Here is a 20,044-nt window from a genome sequence, read left to right on the forward strand (position 1 = left end):
TGGGGAAATACTTAGCTAAATCATTTAGTAAATTAAACCATAAATAATGAAAACAATAAATGATTGAATAATTGGTTACAAGTTAAAATAATTAGTTAAATAGATAAAAAATAATAAATTATTGACACATTTAATAACACAATAATGTATTTAATACCAATTATAATTAATGACACATTTAAGTAATCATTTAAAATGTATTTATTTAGAGGCAGATGGCCGCCCCACACAGTCTGGGTTGTTTTAATTTCGCTATCACATAAGAAGCATATCGGACTGATACAGAAAATATGTCATTCATAAAAGGAAAAGATGAAGTTCTGGATTGCAAAGTCTGTTTTTTACAGGCGGAGGAGATCCTCCGAGCGTGGGCGACTCCTGCCCTACAGAAGGATTATGGAAGTGATCCTGTGCTCAGCAACATGTTGAACGACACCATGAGCGAGGTGAACCATTCTTTGCGTCGCCGCAAGAACATGTTGACGGGAAGTGTATTCAAAGTTGAAATGTATTAATAATATCATATTTGTGCAGCTGCAGTGCTGCGGTTTCACCAACTACACAGACTTTGTGGGCTCCCACTTTGCTGGCAATTTACCACCAACCTGCTGCCTTGCTGACGTCTTCCCCTGCAGCCAGGATGAAGCCAAGGAAAGTTCTGTTGAGGTGAGAACGTCATCAAGTTCACTCAGACACACTTTGGGAACACATTCGAAAAGTTGGAGCACAGGAAGCGTTTTTGTCAACTCAATATTATTTCCTCTAAAGTTGGGAGTAAAGTTCAAACACTTCCCTAAAGATGTCCTAATAATGTATATGATATGCTAAAAATACAATCTTAAAAAAATAAATGTCCGAAGAATGTATACAAAGCAATGTCCTAAAAGTATAATTTAAAAAAAATTGTAAAATATAATATGCCCAATCTTAAAAAAATAAATGTCCGAAGAATGTATACAAAGCAATGTCCTAAAAGTATAATTTAAAAAAAATTGTAAAATATAATATGCCCAATCTTAAAAAAATAAATGTCCGAAGAATGTATACAAAGCAATGTCCTAAAAATATAATTTAAAAAAAATTGTAAAATATAATATGCCCAAAAAATGTAACATTATAATGAATCAAATACATAAAAACAAGATGTCCTGGGAATGTATATATAGTCATCTAAAAACATAAAATCATATTAGAAAAATAAATACAATAAAAAAAACATGTCCTAAGAATATAATACAATGTATAAAATAACAACAGAGTCATACCAAAGACTATAAAAATGGGAGCCATTACCTCCCTGCTTGGCACTCTGCATCAAGGGTTGGAATTGGGGGTTAAATCACTAAAAATGATTCCCGGGCGCAGCCACCGCTGCTGCCCACTGCTCCCCTCACCTCCCAGGGGGTGATCAAGGGTGATGGGTCAAATGCAGAGAATAATTTCGCCACACCTAGTGTGTGTGTGACAATCATTGGGACTTTGAATTTAACTTAACTTTAACTGTATATATATATATATATATATATATATATATATATATATATATATAAATAAAAACATGTTTGTCATTCTAAGAATATAATATGATATAAAAATTCAGATACCTGTATGTATCTATATCCTAAGAAGGATGAATATAATATTCTAAAAATATAACATAATAATGAAATAAAAAAAGATGTCCTAAGAATGTCTATAATTATAATATACTAAGAATATAATATGGTAATAATAAATGAATCAAAATAAAATCCTAAGAATGTTTGTACAGTATTAGCTTAAGAATATAAGTGAAATAAAAAAAATATGGTCAAATGTTTTTTTTTTCCATAAGATTTTCATATAAATCAAATAAAAACAATGTCCTGTGAATGTATTTAACATCCTAAGAATGTAAAATAATAAATACAATTAAAAATAAGTTCTCAAAATGTATGTAATATTTTAAGAAAATAATATGATATGCACTTTAAAAATTACTGTAAATTCACTTTTTAAAAAAAGGATGTCCAAAGAACGTATATAATATCCTAAGATGTAATAATAAAAAATAACAAAGTATGTTCTAAGAATGTATACAATTTTTTTAATATAATAAACATTTAAAAATATATCTACAATTTTAAATCATATTCTAATAATAATAAATCAATAAAAATGGCCTGAGAATGTTTTTATTATCCTAATAACTGTATGTATGTATATATCTATATCTACTACTATATCATAAGACTATAATACAAAATAAAAACATGTTTGTCATTCTAAGAATATAAGATGATATAAAAATTCAGATAACTGTATATGTCCTAAGAAGAATGAATATAATATTCTAAAAATATAACATAATAATGAAATAAAAAATATGTCCTAAGAATGTATATAATTATAATATTCTAAGAATATAATATAATAATAATAAATTAATCAAAATAAAATAAAATAAAAATCCTAAAAATGTTTGTACAGTATTAGCTTAAGAATATAAGTGAGATAAAAAAATGTGGTCAAATTATTTTTTTCATAAGATTGTCATATGAATCAATTAAAAACCATGTCCTGTGAATGTATATAATATCCTAAGAATGTAAAATATTAAATACAATTAAAAATAACTTCTCAAAATGTATGTAATATTTTAAGAAGATAATAAATGCACTTAAAAAAATATTGTAAATTAACTTTTAAAAAAAGGATGTCCAAAGAACGTATATAATATCCTAAGATGTAATAATAAAAAATAGTATGTTCTAAGAATGTATACCATTTTCTAATATAATAAACATTTAAAAATATGTCTACGATTTTAAATAATATTCTAATAATAATAGATCAATAAAAATGGCCTGAGAACGTTTTTATTATCCTAATAAAAAAGATGATGTATGAATGTATATAATATAATGATAAATAAAATGTTAAAAAGGTGTCCTAAGAATGAAGAATAGAAGACATCAGCAGTCAAATGAAGTAATAAATACAACACTACTTCAGTAAAATAAATGACGTAATAAGTACATAAAGAAAAATATGTAAAAAGTAAATCAAAGAATAAAAAGGTAATATTCCACATGACATTGGCAGAAATCAGAAAAAGTTAAATAAATATTTATCTTTAGTCAAGTAAGAAAATAGAGAAAATTAAACAACAATAAACAAACTACCAATATTTACCAGTTATGGTAATCAGATGATTTCCTCCTTGAATCAGCCGTGCAGCAACATGTTTGGAATCAAAGAAAAACACACCAACAGGAGAAAGAACCTTCAAAACCACACACACGTCTGATCAAATATGACTTTTGTGCAGAAGACACATGCTTCTCCACTCAGCTTGGGACATTCCTGACATTACACCATTTGTTTCTTTTGTCTTCAGGGTTGTTTTCAACAAATCCTGAAGTTGCTCAAAGAGAACGCAAACATTGTGGGAGGCATTGCAGCGGGAATTGGTGTCTTGGAGGTGAATATGCATGACAAGATATTATAATATTACAAATGTACAAGTCACGTTGGCTCATTAAGAACAAACAATGACCAACGTCAACACGACATATAATGTAGTTTCTCATTTTATAGCAGCATCATGTACATTTTGTAGATGTGACGATGTGGTCTATAACCTGCTCACACAATGTTGTCCATATTTAATGTTTGTAACGAGTTGCTTTACCTTTTGTCCCGGAGCTGTGTGACGCATGAACACTTTGGTTATGAAGTTGTTAACGTTGAATATTTAGAAAGGACTCAAGCATTTGTTTTCATCGTTGTGTCCCCAGATCACAGCCATGGTCGTGTCAATGTACTTGTACTGTCACCTGAACAAAAGAGTCAGCTGAGAAGGCAACAGAAGAAACTATTAAATATATATTCAATATACATAGGACAGTGTGAGGAATAGTATTTGATACAATGATGTTTTTTGTTAACTTTTATGTTAATCTTCCAGTGAGAAAGAAAATGTAAAAAAAAAAAAGCTTATGAAATATTTTGTGTTGGCAAGTACTGTTTCTTGAGGTTGTACTTATAGTAGTGTAATTGTATTTGTCATCATTGTAGTTTGTTGTAGTACTTGTTTTAATATACTTGTAGTAGTGTGTAGTTTGTTGTAGTGCATTTTATGCTAATAATGATTAAAAATGACAATCAGACATCAATAAACTTCAAGGGTCCTTGACCAAATTGATAAACGTAGTACAACTTGACGACGTCTATGTATTATTTACAGAACTGTTATTTGTTTTAGTCAGTCTTGCTGAGACAACATGGTTAGTAAGAAGGGGTTTTTTCCCCCTATTTTGCGAAAAGGTATTTAAAGGCCTACTGAAATGAAATGTTTTTATTCAAACGGGGATAGCAGATCCATTCTATGTGTCATACTTGATCATTTCGCGATATTGCCATATTTTTGCTGAAAGGATTTAGTATAGAACGACGATAAAGTTCGCAACTTTTGGTCGCTGATTAAAAAAAGCCTTGCCTGTACCGGAAGTAGCGTGACGTCACAGGAGGAAGGATTCCTCACAATTCCCCATTGTTTACAATGGAGCGAGAGAGATTCGGACCGAGAAAGCGACGATTACCCCATTGATTTGAGCGAGGATGAAAGATTTGTGGATGAGGAATGTTAGAGTGAAGAACTAGAGAGGCAGTGCAGGGTGTATCTTTTTTCGCTCTGACCGTAACTTAGGTACAAGGTCTCATTGGATTCCACACACTCTCCTTTTTCTATTGTGGATCACGGATTTGTATTTTAAACCACCTCGGATACTATATCCTCTTGAAAATGAGAGTCGAGAACGCGAAATGGACATTCACAGTGACTTTTATCTCCACGACAATACATCAGCGAAGCTCTTTAGCTACTGAGCTAACGTGATAGCATCTGGCTCAAATGCAGATAGAAACAAAATAAATAAATCCCTGACTGGAAGGATAGACAGAAGATCAACAAAACTATTAAACCATGTACATGTAACTACACGGTTAATAATTCTCAGCCTGGCAAAGCTTAACAATGCTGTTGCTAACGACGCTGAAGCTAACTTAGCAACTTAGCAACCGGACCTCACAGAGTTATGATAAAAACATTAACGCTCCACCTACGCCAGCCAGCCCTCATCTGCTCATCAACACCCGTGCTCGCCTGCGTTCCAGCGATCGACGGCGCGACGAAGGACTTCACCCGATCACAGATGCGGTTGGCGGCTAGCATCGGCTAGCGCGTCTGCTATCCAAGTAAGTCCTCCTTGTTGTGTTGCTACAGCCAGCCGCTAATACACCGATCCCACCTACAACTTTCTTCTTTGCAGTCTCCATTGTTCATTAAACAAATTGCAAAAGATTCACCAACACAGATGTCCAGAATACTGTGGAATTGTTCGATGAAAACAGAGCAGTTTGTATGGTGACACATTGGGTACGAATACTTCCGTTGCCGTCGTGACGTCACGCGCATACGTCATCATACGTAGACGTTTCCAACCGGAAGTTTAGCGGGAAATTTAAAATTGCACTTTATAAGTTAACCCGGCCGTATTGGCATGTGTTGCAATGTTAAGATTTCATCATTGATATATAAACTATCAGACTGCGTGGTCGGTAGTAGTGGCTTTCAGTAGGCCTTTAAATGTTTTACAGTACTATGTAAGGACTGAACATTACAGGTGGAAGCATTGATCTCTGTGGGACACCAAAACTCATTTACATGCAGTCTATTATTGTAATGTTATGTTTAATGAGTCCAAGTAGGTGTTAATTAAATGTAAGGCTTTTTTTTAAAGATATCTTCCATCCAACCATCTATTTTCTACCGCTTGTCCCTTTTGGGGTCGCTGGAGCCTATCTCAGCTGCATTTGGGTGGAAGTCTTAATATATATTTTTAACGTTCTGGCTTTTCAACAACTACAGTCTTAGTTATATTTACAAATGATGTATTCTCCTCTTTTGAACAAAATAAATGTACTCTTAGACCTCTCAAAGGCTTTTTGATCTAGTTGACCACTACATTCTCCTTGATGAACTTAAATCGGCAGGCCTTAGTAGAAACGCTCTCCTCTGGTTCAATGCCTATCTTCATAATAGACGCCAATTTGTTGCTTTTAAAGATGCAGTGTCCAGTCTCAGTATCATGGACAAAGGAGTTCCGCAGGGTTCTACGTTAGGACCCCTTTTATTTTCTATATTTATTAATGACCTTCCTCGAGTGTGTACTAAATGCCAAGTACATTTACATGCTGACGATACTGTTGTCTATATGCCAGGCGCTAATATGAATCAGCTTCAGGTAGATTTCAATTCAATTCAGAACTGGCTTAGAATTTATTTGTTAAAACTTAATATGAAAAAATCCCTCTATATGCTTTTTGGAACTCGCCACTCGCTACAATCTGCGGATTTGAACATTTACTTTGACATTGGTACTCCAATGACCAAAGAGAGCTCTGTGAAGTACCTAGCAGTCTCTTGCTTGACTGTGAACTTCACTTTAAAGTACATACTATATCATTAAGAGAACATCCATCCATCCATTTTCTACCGCTTGTCCCCTGGACTGTCTGTAAAGAAGCAGTACTCAAACTACTTGGCTGTATTGCAGGTTATGAAGGACAAACCACATCAAACAGGAAGCCTCAGTAGTCCTTGGTCAACCTCAGAAACCAAGCAGCCCGGACAGTTTGCATGCATTTCCATAAGCACTTTACCTTGTCTGAAGGTTATGGTGGTTGTCGTTACCAACTGGCGAGGAGCGAGTGCCCTGGCCCACCTCTTCCAATCACACCACACTTGGAGCGCTCCTTTAGCTTGGTTGTGGGTGCAGTGGGCCAAAGCACGATGGTATGATCCAGTAAACCCTTAATCATATTCAATAGTGAATGATTATACACGGTTTATAAAACCACACTGAAACCTCTAAAAATAGCTATTTATTTGCATGGAAATCCCCAAAAATATCAAATACACTTTCACAAATCATCAATGTCATGCTTGTATGCAGGTGTGTTAGGGATGTAACCTTTACAAGTATTCCTACTCATGATAAACCGCAGTCAAACTCTCAACAGCGAGTATTACCATTTTACAATCAAATGATGGTAAAAGCATGGTAGCTGAGGTCGCTAATCGCCGGCGAGTAGCTGGCACTGCTGATTGCTGGTTAGTACCCGGGGCCGCTAATCACCGTCTTGTCGCTAGCGTCGCTAATTGCCTTTTAGCAGCTGGGTCCGTTAATCGCTGGCTAGTAACTCACACCACTAATTCCGGGTTTGTAGCTTGCACCGTTACTAGCTGGGGCCGCTAATCACCGTCTCGTAGCTGGCACCGCTAATTGCGGGCTAGTAGCTTCAGTGGCAAATAGCTGGCACCGCTAATTCCGGGTTTGTAGCTTGCGCCGCTAATCGCTGGTTCGTAGCGGGGGCCGCTAATCACCGTCTAGTAGCTGACACCGCTAATTGCGGGCTAGAAGCTTGAGTGGCAAATAGCTTCCGCCGCTAATTCTGGGTTTGTAGCTTGCGTCGCTAATCGCTGGTTAGTAGCGGGGGCCGCTAATCACCGTCTCGTAGCTGGCACCACTAATTGCGGGCTAGTAGCTTCAGTGGCAAATAGCTGGCACCGCTAAATAAGGGTTTGTAGCTTGCGCCGCTAATCGCTGGTTACTAACTGGGGCCGCTAATCACCGTCTCGTAGCTGACACTGCTAATTGCGGGCTAGAAGCTTGAGTGGCAAATAGCTGCCGCCGCTAATTCTGGGTTTGTAGCTTGCGTCGCTAATCGCTGGTTAGTAGCGGGGGCCGCTAATCACCGTCTCGTAGCTGACACCACTAATTACGGGCTAGTAGCTTGAGTGGCAAATAGCTGGCGACGCTAATTCCGGGTTTGTAGCTTGCGCCGCTAATCGCTGGTTCGTAGCGGGGGCCGCTAATCACCGTCTCGTAGCTGGCACCACTAATTGCGGGCTAGTAGCTTCAGTGGCAAATAGCTGGCACCGCTAAATAAGGGTTTGTAGCTTGCGCCGCTAATCGCTGGTTACTAGCTGGGGCCGCTAATCACCGTCTCGTAGCTGACACCGCTAATTGCGGGCTAGAAGCTTGAGTGGCAAATAGCTGCCGCCGCTAATTCTGGGTTTGTAGCTCGCGTCGCTAATCGCTGGTTACTAGCTGGGGCCGCTAATCACCGTCTCGTAGCTGACACCGCTAATTGCGGGCTAGAAGCTTGAGTGGCAAATAGCTGCCGCCGCTAATTCTGGGTTTGTAGCTTGCGTCGCTAATCGCTGGTTAGTAGCGGGGGCCGCTAATCACCGTCTCGTAGCTGGCACCACTAATTGCGGGCTAGTAGCTTCAGTGGCAAATAGCTGGCACCGCTAAATAAGGGTTTGTAGCTTGCGCCGCTAATCGCTGGTTACTAGCTGGGGCCGCTAATCACCGTCTCGTAGCTGACACCGCTAATTGCGGGCTAGAAGCTTGAGTGGCAAATAGCTGCCGCCGCTAATTCTGGGTTTGTAGCTTGCGTCGCTAATCGCTGGTTAGTAGCGGGGGCCGCTAATCACCGTCTCGTAACTGGCACCACTAATTACGGGCTAGTAGCTTGAGTGGCAAATAGCTGGCGACGCTAATTCCGGGTTTGTAGCTTGCGCCGCTAATCGCTGGTTCGTAGCGGGGGCCGCTAATCACCGTCTCGTAGCTGGCACCACTAATTGCGGGCTAGTAGCTTCAGTGGCAAATAGCTGGCACCGCTAAATAAGGGTTTGTAGCTTGCGCCGCTAATCGCTGGTTACTAGCTGGGGCCGCTAATCACCGTCTCGTAGCTGACACCGCTAATTGCGGGCTAGAAGCTTGAGTGGCAAATAGCTGCCGCCGCTAATTCTGGGTTTGTAGCTTGCGTCGCTAATCGCTGGTTACTAGCTGGGGCCGCTAATCACCGTCTCGTAGCTGACACCGCTAATTGCGGGCTAGAAGCTTGAGTGGCAAATAGCTGCCGCCGCTAATTCTGGGTTTGTAGCTTGCGTCGCTAATCGCTGGTTAGTAGCGGGGGCCGCTAATCACCGTCTCGTAGCTGGCACCACTAATTGCGGGCTAGTAGCTTCAGTGGCAAATAGCTGGCACCGCTAAATAAGGGTTTGTAGCTTGCGCCGCTAATCGCTGGTTACTAGCTGGGGCCGCTAATCACCGTCTCGTAGCTGACACCGCTAATTGCGGGCTAGAAGCTTGAGTGGCAAATAGCTGCCGCCGCTAATTCTGGGTTTGTAGCTTGCGTCGCTAATCGCTGGTTAGTAGCGGGGGCCGCTAATCACCGTCTCGTAGCTGGCACCACTAATTGCGGGCTAGTAGCTTGAGTGGCAAATAGCTGGCGACGCTAATTCTGGGTTTGTAGCTTGCACCGCTAATCGCTGGTTACTAGCTGGGGCCGCTAATCACCGGCTTGTAGCTGGCGCCGCCAATCGCTGGTTACTAGCTGGGGTCGCTTATCACCGGCTCGTAGCTGACACCGCTAATTGCGGGCTAGTAGCTTGAGTGGCAAATAGCTGGCACCACTAATTCTGGGTTTGTAGCTTGCGCCGCTGATCGCTGGTTTGTAGCTTGCGCCGCTGATCGCTGGTTTGTAGCTTGCGCCGCTAATCGCTGGTTAGTAGCGGGGGCTGCTAATCCCCGTCTCGTAGCTGGCACCACTAATTGCGGGCTAGTAGCTTGAGTGGCAAATAGCTGGCACCACTAATTCTGGGTTTGTAGCTTGCGCCGCTGATCGCTGGTTTGTAGCTTGCGCCGCTGATCGCTGGTTTGTAGCTTGCGCCGCTAATCGCTGGTTAGTAGCGGGGGCTGCTAATCCCCGTCTCGTAGCTGGCACCACTAATTGCGGGCTAGTAGCTTGAGTGGCAAATAGCTGGCACCGCTAATCCTGGGTTTGTAGCTTGCGCCGCTAATCACTGGTTAGTAGCTGGGGCCGCTAATCACCGTCTCATAGCTGATACCACTAATTGCGGGCTAGTAGTTTGAGTCACAATCTAACAACTGTGGCCAGTAATCGCCGGCTATCAGCTAGCGCTGCTAATCGCTTGCATCGCTAATCCCCTGCTGGTTGCTGGCACTGCTAATTGCGCTTAGTAGTTGGGGCCGCTAATCGCGGTCTCGTAACTGCCGTCGCTGATCGCCGTCTCGTAGCTGGCGTCGCTATTAGCGGGCTAGCAGCTTGCATTGTAAATTGCCGTCTAACAGCTAGGGCCGCTAATCGCCGTCTTTTAGCTAGCGTCGCTAACCGCCGGCTACTAGCTGACCCAGCCAATCGCGTTCCAGCCGCTGGCCCAGCTAATCCCTGGCCAGCACCTTGCGCCGCTAATAATGAAGATAAATATTGTTGTTTTATTTATTTAAAATAAAGCTTAGTTAAAATATTCCAGTGTGTACCAGAGTATCCTACTTTTTGAGCACCTTCAACAACACCGCGATATGACTTTTTGATATCGTTACATCCCCAACTTGTATGCACTTGAATGTTCATGTCAGTCACGGACCAGTCTTAGTCTAAAAAGAAAAGAAAAGGTAATAACATAATAAATAAAAAACAGATAAAAGTTCAGTATTCACATTGAGAGAACTGGATACAAAACACTCCAATTTCTGTATGAAGTCTTAAAAGATGTGAATGCTGAGATATAATATCACCTCAGTTACATTAACCCTTCAAAAAAAAAAATGAACATGCAAATGAAACCTCCATAATTGCGTGTGCCATGGACGGAATTATTACTTTTAGGTCTACCGTTTGTCTCACAATATTCAAGAGTCTCCTGACTTACATTAAAAAATAAGTTTCAACAAAGCATGACTCTTTTGGCTCTCATCATTTAAAAAGAGTTAATGAACGGCACATCAGTGGCTAATAAACTTCTGACTTTTGTTCTCTTTAGTTGAAAAAGATCAACTTTATTTTATTCCAAATATATATGTATGTATGTATGTATGTATGTACATTGTATCATTTATTTTGTTCAGTCTGGATTGTTAAAGGCAAATAAATAGATAAGTTATAACATACAATGTGTACACTCAGTAGTTTCAGTTCTGCTGTTAGGTGGGCAACAGTTTATCTAAAAATGTAAAAAGTCACTTCGTAACAAAACTTACCAACTCCTCAAGTCATGGATTGGTTGAATGAATTATATTTTTTCATAAAAAGGTCCCAGGCTTTACTGTTAGTGGTTGAAATACTTGTTAAGGCCTGGGCTGGTTTAAAAAAGTGTAGTGTAGTGTAGTGTAGTGTGTGTGTGTGTGTGTGTGTGTGTGTGTGTGTGTGTGTGTGTGTGTGTGTGTGTGTGCGCTTTACAGCTGATCCGCTGGCGCACCCTCTTCCTTGGGGGGGGGCTCTAAGTGGATGGGGGTGACATTGGCGGGTTTCTTCACTCTGATTGGGACAAAAGAAGATGAGAGAAATAAATGGCTTTCATTTAGGGTTTGGTAGATAATTTGATTAAATAAATGAATACCTGCTTTTACCAGCATCGAATACCGTACGAGACTTTTTCCTTGGCTAATTCTACACATGTGAGCACTGAGTCAGCGCTAAAGTGTTTGGATATATTTACTTAATCGCAAAAGCCTGTCACAAATGCAGATTTGGCGCTTCCGGTTCGCCCTTACTCTTAAAGAAATGGTAATACTTTTTCCAGAGAACAAATTATCTATGATGCACTCTGTTGTTACATTTAGCGCAGTGGTTCTTAACCTGGGTTCGATGGAACCCTAGGGGTTCGGTGAGTCTGCCTCAGGGGTTCGGCGGAGGTCAAGACACACCCTAAATACAAACTTCTCCCTGTCGGCGTATTACGGATACGGCAACAGCTGACTGATTTGCAGGTGTGTCATTTGTTGTGAGAAAAAGGTGATGTTCATGCACGGTTCATTTTATGCACCAGTAAAAAAAACATGGTAACACTTTAGTATGGGGAACATATTCACCATTAATTAGTTGCTTATTAACATGCAAATTAGTAACATATTGGCTCTTAACTAATCATTATTATGTACTTATTAATGCCTTATTCGGCATGGCCTTATTATAACCCTAACCAAATAACTCTAAATTAAGTCTTTGTTACTTAGAATATGTTCCCCATACTAAAGTGTTACCAAAAACATATAACTTCGTCTTGAATTTGAAAAAACAACATTTTATTTTTCACCAAAGAAGGGTTTGGTGAATGCGCATATGAAACTCCAACAAGGTTTAGAACCACTGATTTAGCGAGTAGACAAACATATTAAAAGTAGAGATGTCCCATAATATCGGACTGCCGATATTACCGGCCGATAAATGCTTTAAAATGTAATATCGGAAATTATCGGTATCGTAGAATGTATGACTTTTTAAAACACCGCTGTACGGACGTAGGGAGAAGTACAGAGCGCCAATAAACCTTAAAGGCACTGCCTTTGCGTGCCGGCCCAATCACATAATATCTACGGCTTTTCACACACACACACAAGTCAATGCAAAGCATACTTGGTCAACAGCCATACAGGTCACACTGAGGGTGACCGTATAAACAACTTTAACACTGTTACAAATATGCGCCACACTGTGAACCCACACCAAACAAGAATGACAAACACATTTCGGGAGAACATCCGCACCGTAACACAACATAAACACAACAGAACAAATACCCAGAACCCCTTGCAGCATTAACTCTTCCGGGACGGTACAATATACACTCCCCGCTACCCCCTACACCCCCCCACCTCAACCCCGCCCCCCTCAACTTCCTCATGCTCGCTCAGGGAGAGCATGTCCCAAATTCCAAGCTGCTGTTTTGAGGCATGTTAAAAAAAAATAATGCACTTTGTGACTTCAATAATAAATATGGCAGTGCCATGTTGGCATATTTTTCCATAACTTGAGTTGATTTATTTTGGAAAACCTTGTTACATTGTTTAATGCATCCAGCGGGGCATCACAACAAAATTAGGAATAATAATGTGTTAATTCCACGACTATATATATTGGTATCGGTTGATATCGGAATTGGTAATTAAGAGTTGGACAATATCTGATATCGGGAAAAAAGCCATTATCGGACATCTCTAGTGCTAAGGCAACACTTTGAACACCACTGCTTTACCTATTTCACCAGGAAGGAAAAGTGTGTATTTTTTATGGAAAATTGTATAAATGAACAAAATAAAAAGACAGCAAAAAGGCATTATGTACCGTAATGAAAAAAAAGTCTGAAATGTTGACGTCAATGAACAAAAACAAAAATATTTGTATTCAATTATAGGGCTGGAAAGTGTGACGGAGCAAACGCAATGCATTGTGGGTCTCATGGGCCTCTGAATGGCATATTTACATGGCTGAATGCAAGACTATGCTTAAGTCTTGTTCTTTTCTTTACAAGTTCAAAACATGTCGACATCGTTGACTGCCACCGTCGTTGTCATGATCGCTTCAGGAAGAAATAACCATTTGGTGAGAGGTTTCTCATTTCCAGCGTGAAAGCAAAGCCAAAGGTTGGTGAGCTAATAAAGAGACGGCGTATATCAGCTGTGAGACGATCAAACCCGACTTTTAACGCCATCACCTGGTTCAGGTTGGTATCTTTACGGCATTTTCACACTGGTATGTTGGAAACAAAGCGTGTTTTAGTCTGTTCCACATGTAGCGTTTTGTAGGATGTTAGCCAAGCTAGCTGTGGGCAACAAACACTATTGAATTCAAGAAAAGGCGGCGTTCACTTTTTTGCAACACATTGTTTTCCGGTAATATTTTTGGGTGTCTGGAACAGAATAATTGGATTTCTTATAATACCATTGGAAACAGATTACTAACAAAAATAGAAGTGTAGTCCCCAAAGACAAGCTCTAACTCCGCCTTCCACTTTAAATGTATCATCCTCCTTTGTGCAAGGGCTCGAACTAAAGACGTTTCTAGTCCTACACAAAGTATAGGTCATGTACAAATAATGTGAACTTACGAGTACGGTGAGATCGGAACGGCCACCACCAGGACGTGACTTTTCTTTCGAAAGAGTCGCCACAGGCCTCTGTGATTTCCCCGAACATCTAGGTCCCAAACATGAAGGCACTGAGTAGAAGATGAGGGAAAGAAAACATTAGTAATCACCGACACGTCACGCTCCTGAAGTAGTCGTGTACCTTGGCGAGCTCAGTCCAGGTGGAGGTGTCCGTCTCTGACGTCATCCTGATGAACATGACGTAGACTTTCCCCTCAGAGTCCGGCAGTAACGAGTCCTCACACGGGTTCTTGGTGTGGTCCAGCACCTCCGCCTCTCTGCCGCCAATGATGGACAGTCATCTTTTACAACTTGACCTTTGCATACTTTCATATCGGCAGTCCAACCGTGTCAATCGCATGATTGGTTTTGGCTTAGTTTTGTACGCCCGATGCCCTTCCTGACACAACCCTGACCGGGAATGGAACCCATGGAATGCAGAAGCGTGTACCAACACACCACCAGGGATCCACATAAGTGGTTGTCGACATCACAGAAAACTGCCATCCCTTGCACATGTTTGGGAATCTATATAGATGATGAATTAAATAGGAAACTGTATATAAATATACTTACGACAAAGATGGCAAAAATTATTGCTGTTACATAAAATCAAAAACTCTGTAAATCAAAGGGCTCTTAACATGTTATATAATTCTTTCGTACTCCCATATCTTAATTATTGTTGAAATCTGGGGTAACAATTACAAATCAAACATCAAGTCTATATTCTTACTTCAAAAGAAAGCGATTAGAATTGTAAATTATGCGGATTATCATGACCATACCAATGCTCTGTTTATTAAATTAAAAACATTAAAACTGTACTATCTTGTTGACCTCAACACTGCTATTGTGACGTACAAAGCTCATAACCACATGCTGCCTGGGTGTCTACAGGAGAGGTTCAAACCCAGAGAGAGTCCCTATGACCTCAGAGGTTCAGCTGTCTTTCAGAAAGCAAACATAAGAACGAGCTTAAGAAGTAGATGTGTTTCTGTCAGGGGGGTTGAACTGTGGAACAGCTTGGATGATTCCTTCAAATGTTCCAGTTCCATTCACACATTTAAAAAACACTTTAAGACCAATGTCATGAAAAAATATATCACTCTTGAATCAACACTGTAGTAAATACTATGATCAATGTTAATTAAAAACTAAATGTGAGATATAAATAATAATGGAAGTATAATTGTTTGTATATAGCAGTGTTTTTCAACCACTGTGCCGCGGCACACTTGTGTGCCGTGAGATATTGTCTGGTGTGCCGTGGGAAATTATGCAACTTCACCTAATTGGTCCAAAAAAATATTTTTTTGCAAATCAATAATTATAATAATGTGCCGTCTAGTGCAGTGTTTTTTCGTATGTAAAAAGTTAATGTAAGGCTTAAACCAAAAATGAACAAAAGGCAAGTCCCGCTAGGAAAAGGCACTGAAACATAGGGATGGCTGTGCAAAACAAAAGTAAAACTGAACTGGCTACAAAGTAAACAAAAACAGAATGCTGGACGACAGCAAAAACTTACAGCGTGTGGAGCGGAGACGGCGTCCAAAGTACATCCGTACATGACATGACAATCAACAGTGTCCCCACAAAGAAGGATAGCGTACGCACAACTTAAATAGTCTTGATTGCGAAAACAAAGCAGGTGTGGGGAATAGAACTCAAAGGAAGGCGTGAAGCTGCTACAGGAGAACAACAACAAAACAGGAAGGGTCACCAAATGAACAGCGCAAGACAGAGACTAAAGCACTACACATAGGAAACAACAACAAACTCAAAATAAGGCAGGACAACCTGGTGGAGTTTCATTTTGTAACCTTTTCTGCTGGTGGTGTGCCTCCGTATTTTTTTTTAATGAAAAAAATGTGCCTTGGCTCAAAAAAGGTTGAAAAACACTGGTATATAGTATATAATTGGTGCAAAGGTTTAACACGTGTACAAGGATATTTCACATGCCTTTACTGTGTATATAATTGAACAGTATTTATGTTGTGTATAATACCTGTATGTATTTATAATATGTTGTGCAAAGGACATTTCATAATTTTTGGAAGTTCATCTTGTACTTGACATTGTTTATAGGGTTAGGCGCAATAAGTGTTCAACTTCAGCCTAAACCCTTTCGGTCTGCAACATTTTCTTTTTCAATCTATGAATGTACAACTGTTTGTTTATTTTGTTGACCATTGGCTCCCATGGGGAGCCAAATGTAAATTAGCATCGAGCTATCACATTTTTAAAAGTGGAGCCTCATTTTTGAGTGCTTTCTATCAGGCATGCGTGCTTTGATGGCACTGAAAATTGCAACATTACCTACAGGCACTTTGGTAAAAAAAAAAAAAGAGTCTGCAACCAGACGTGACGTCTCATGCAACAAAGGTATGTAAATATGGCACTGCTTGATTTTTGTTGATTGGTTAGGTCAATTTTAGCGAGCAGTGTTTAGTAAGAAGACCACGGTGGACCAGGATTTGATGAATTCCATCTTAGACTAGTATCATCTAATCTGTATGCAGATGTCACTCACTTAAGCAGGTTTTGGATTTCCACTTCATACGCATCCTTCTTTAGGCTACAAGTGCACAGAAAACATGAAGACAGTCAGTCAAAGAGCTCCAAGTTTAAAAGAGTTTTTGGCCTTTGGCCGCACACACCTGTCCACGTTCTTCAGCTGCACGTGAGGAACCGTGTTGAACTTGTGTTTTTTGAAATACACCTCCTGTGTAAAACAAGAACACCACCACTCACCATTAAGACCAAAACCCATAATTACACTCATTTATAATGCTTTGGAAAGGTTAGCTTTTTTGTAATGATCAAAAAAGAAGAGAGAACTACCATATTTTCCTGGAAAAACTTTTTTCCAGCGCTTTGAATCCTGCGGCTCATAAATAGATATTTTTTGCTGATGGCCATAATGTTTTGCATTCAACAAATACTTTTCATATAGATAGATAGATAGATAGATAGATAGTACTTTATTGATTCCTTCAGGAGAGTTCCCTCAGGAAAATTAAAATTCCAGCAGCAGTGTACAGAATTAAGATCGAATTTAAAAAGTAAATAATGGGTGTATAAATGGAAACAAAATAGAAAAATATTACAATAAGAATAAAAAATAAAAAGCAACAATGAGAATAAAAATAACAATAAAATAAGAATATAACAAGAGAAACTAGACAGTAGTGACCATGTTATCAAAAAGTATTGCACTGTTATTGTTTTGCATCCCTTGTCATCCTAGTACTACTAGTACATATTACACCAACAGAGACACTGAAAAGGTGTGCTAGTTTGTGCTAAGGCGCCATCTTTTGGATGAATTTGCTCACTGCAGGTGAAAACATGTACTTCCTGTTTTGTGCCTTGAACCAGAAGTACAACCGTCCATAGCGGTTCCTCATTCATCACTCCAAACAACGTTTGTAGGTTTTACAATATAACTAAAACAACTCATACTTACTCAACCGTCCCAGGTGTGATGTTTTCAGGCATATTTATACGTGCTATCGTAATATAATCAAGCTAGCGTCTTTAGCATTAGCGAATGTGGTAAGACGTTTGCAAGTGTCTGTGTTAGTATTATGAACTTAAAATACCATTGTTTTGTATTGTTTCAGTTTTGTAAATTCACCAAAACGTCACTGTGGAGTTATTGAGTTGGTTTAGCTGATTGGAGAGCTAGCTTTTCGCAGCTAATCGGTCCATGACGATGACTTCTGTTGTGTTTGATCGGCCATTTTACTGCCGTTGTTACAGACCTTTTTTGGAAAAAATGAAGGTATATAAATAAACATTTACCGTATTTTTCGGACTATAAGTCGCTCCGGAGTATAAGTCGCACCGGCCGAAAATGCATAATAAAGAAGGGAAAAAACATATATAAGTCGCACTAGAGTATAAGTCGCATTTTTTGGGGAAATTTATTTGATAAAACCCAACACCAAGAACAGACATTTGAAAGGCAATTTAAAATAAATAAAGAATAGTGAACAACAGGCTGAATAAGTGTACATTATATGAGGCATAAATAACCAACTGAGAACGTGCCTGGTATGTTAACGTAACATATTATGGTAAGAGTCATTCAAATAACTATAACATATAGAACATGCTATACGTTTACCACACAATCTGTCACTCCTAATCGCTAAATCCCATGAAATCTTATACGTCTAGTCTCTTACGTGAATGAGCTAAATAATATTATTTGATATTTTACGGTAATGTGTTAAAACTATGAAAAAAACTGCGACTTATAGCCCGAAAAATACGGTACATATTATTTCATACCTGTGTATGTCTGCGGCTTATAGTCCGATGCAACTAATATATGTAGTTTTCTTCTAAAATTTTGTGGGTGTGTCTTGAATACAGGTGAGCGCTATTCGTGCGTATTCAGTTTAAATTTGTCTGTGTGTGACAATTTGTTTTTCTTGAAACTTACATGGAAATATCCATTCATGTTGAGGCCGATGATGCCAAAGTGGTAGGTGCGGGACACATCAGGGATGATGCACTCCCTGCCTTTCCTCTGCTCTGGCATCCGCATCCACATGTCCCAATCCCACAGCTACATGGACACACACACACACACAGGTCAGCAACACAATCCAAACAACTTCTCAGTCATTAAATGGGTCACAACTGGACTGTTATAATTGATCATTGATATAAATACCCCATAATTTGCAGTAATAGATTTTAAGTACATGTTACTGCTTCAATATCGAGTAAAACTTGCGCAGCAAATCTGACAGCATTCTAATTCAAATTATACTAATTATTATTATTTACTAATACTTGTATTACAGTTGGTACGAAATGCGGCTGCTAGACTTTTGACAAGAACAAGAATGTTTGATCATATTACGCCTATACTGTATATACCTTTATACACATATATACCCATATATAAACCTATACTGGCTCACCTGCACTGGCTTCCTGTGCACTTAAGATGTGACTTTAAGGTTTTACTACTTACATATAAAATACTACACGGTCTAGCTCCATCCTATCTTGCCGATTGTATTGTACCATATGTCCCGGCACGAAATCTGCGTTCTAAGAACTCCGGCTTATTAGTGATTCCCAGAGTCCAAAAAAAGTCTGCGGGCTATAGAGCCTTTTCTATTCAGCCTCCAATACTATGGAATGCCCTCCCGGTAACAGTTAGAGATGCTACCTCAGTAGAAGCATTTAAGTCCCATCTTAAAACTCATTTGTATACTCTAGCCTTAAATAGACCCTCTTTTTAGACCAGTTGATCTGCCGTTTCCTTTCTTTTCTGCCCCCCTCTCCCTTGTGGAAGGGGGGGGGGCACAGGTCCGGTGGCCACGGATGAAGTGCTGGCTGTCCAGAGTTGGGACCCGGGGTGGACCGCTCGCCTGTGCATCGGTTGGGGACATCTCTGCGCTGCTGACCCGTCTCCACTCGAGATGGTCTCCTGCTGGCCCCACTATGGACTGGACTCTCACTATTATGTTAGATCCACTATGGACTGGACTCTCACTATTATGTTAGATCCACTATGGACTGGACTCTCACTATTATGTTAGATCCACTATGGACTGGACTTTCACAATATTATGCTAGACCCACTCGACGTCCATTGCATCCAGTCTCCCCTAGAGGGGGGGAGTCACCCACATCCGCGGTCCTCTCCAAGGTTTCTCATAGTCATTCACATTGACATCCCACTGGGTTGTGAGTTTTTCCTTGCCCTTATGTGGGCTCTGAACCGAGGATGTCGTTGTGGCTTGTGCAGCCCTTTGAGACACTTGTGATTTAGGGCTAAATAAATAAACATTGATTGATTGATTGATTGACTGTTTGTTGCATTTTTGTTGTGTTTTGCTTGATTGTAAAAGATGGGGAGCTGGTCAGAGAAGTAAAAGAGGAGCGATGTTAATATGTTGTAAATATTCAGTATTTTATTGTTCATAGTTAATATTGTAAATCCCACTTTCTTTATTTCCATGTACATTTTGGGTGTCCCATTCAGTAAAAAACTGGAAAAGTCCATTTGGCAAT

The 20,044-nt window shown here is 39.6% G+C and overlaps 2 protein-coding genes across 4 annotated transcripts in view; one reads left to right on the top strand and one right to left on the bottom strand.

The window, feature by feature from the left end:
* LOC133635460 (tetraspanin-1-like) overlaps positions 1 to 3,872 on the top strand; it is an 8,591-nt gene extending 4,719 nt beyond the window's left edge. Inside the window, exons 2-5 of the mRNA XM_062028676.1 lie at positions 348 to 446; positions 535 to 666; positions 3,380 to 3,463; positions 3,780 to 3,872. Of these exons, the coding sequence (XP_061884660.1) occupies positions 348 to 446; positions 535 to 666; positions 3,380 to 3,463; positions 3,780 to 3,839 (375 nt within the window). The 3' untranslated portion in view covers positions 3,840 to 3,872. The remainder of the gene's footprint in view (positions 1 to 347; positions 447 to 534; positions 667 to 3,379; positions 3,464 to 3,779) is intronic.
* A 3,055-nt stretch (positions 3,873 to 6,927) lies between these two features.
* The window catches only part of pomgnt1 (protein O-linked mannose N-acetylglucosaminyltransferase 1 (beta 1,2-)), a 30,335-nt gene continuing 17,218 nt past the window's right edge, over positions 6,928 to 20,044 (bottom strand). Inside the window, exons 16-22 of one of the 3 annotated variants that reach the window (XM_062027942.1) lie at positions 18,456 to 18,581; positions 16,663 to 16,727; positions 16,536 to 16,580; positions 14,145 to 14,280; positions 13,964 to 14,073; positions 11,285 to 11,394; positions 6,928 to 11,243 (exon numbers count right to left, since the gene is read on the bottom strand). In XM_062027942.1, coding sequence (XP_061883926.1) covers positions 11,313 to 11,394; positions 13,964 to 14,073; positions 14,145 to 14,280; positions 16,536 to 16,580; positions 16,663 to 16,727; positions 18,456 to 18,581 — 564 coding nt within the window. In that variant the 3' untranslated portion in view covers positions 6,928 to 11,243; positions 11,285 to 11,312. The other 2 variants (XM_062027941.1, XM_062027943.1) reach the window with 2 other exon arrangements.

The sequence above is a fragment of the Entelurus aequoreus genome, linkage group LG19 (genome assembly GCF_033978785.1).
Source record: "Entelurus aequoreus isolate RoL-2023_Sb linkage group LG19, RoL_Eaeq_v1.1, whole genome shotgun sequence".
NCBI lineage: Eukaryota > Metazoa > Chordata > Actinopteri > Syngnathiformes > Syngnathidae > Entelurus > Entelurus aequoreus.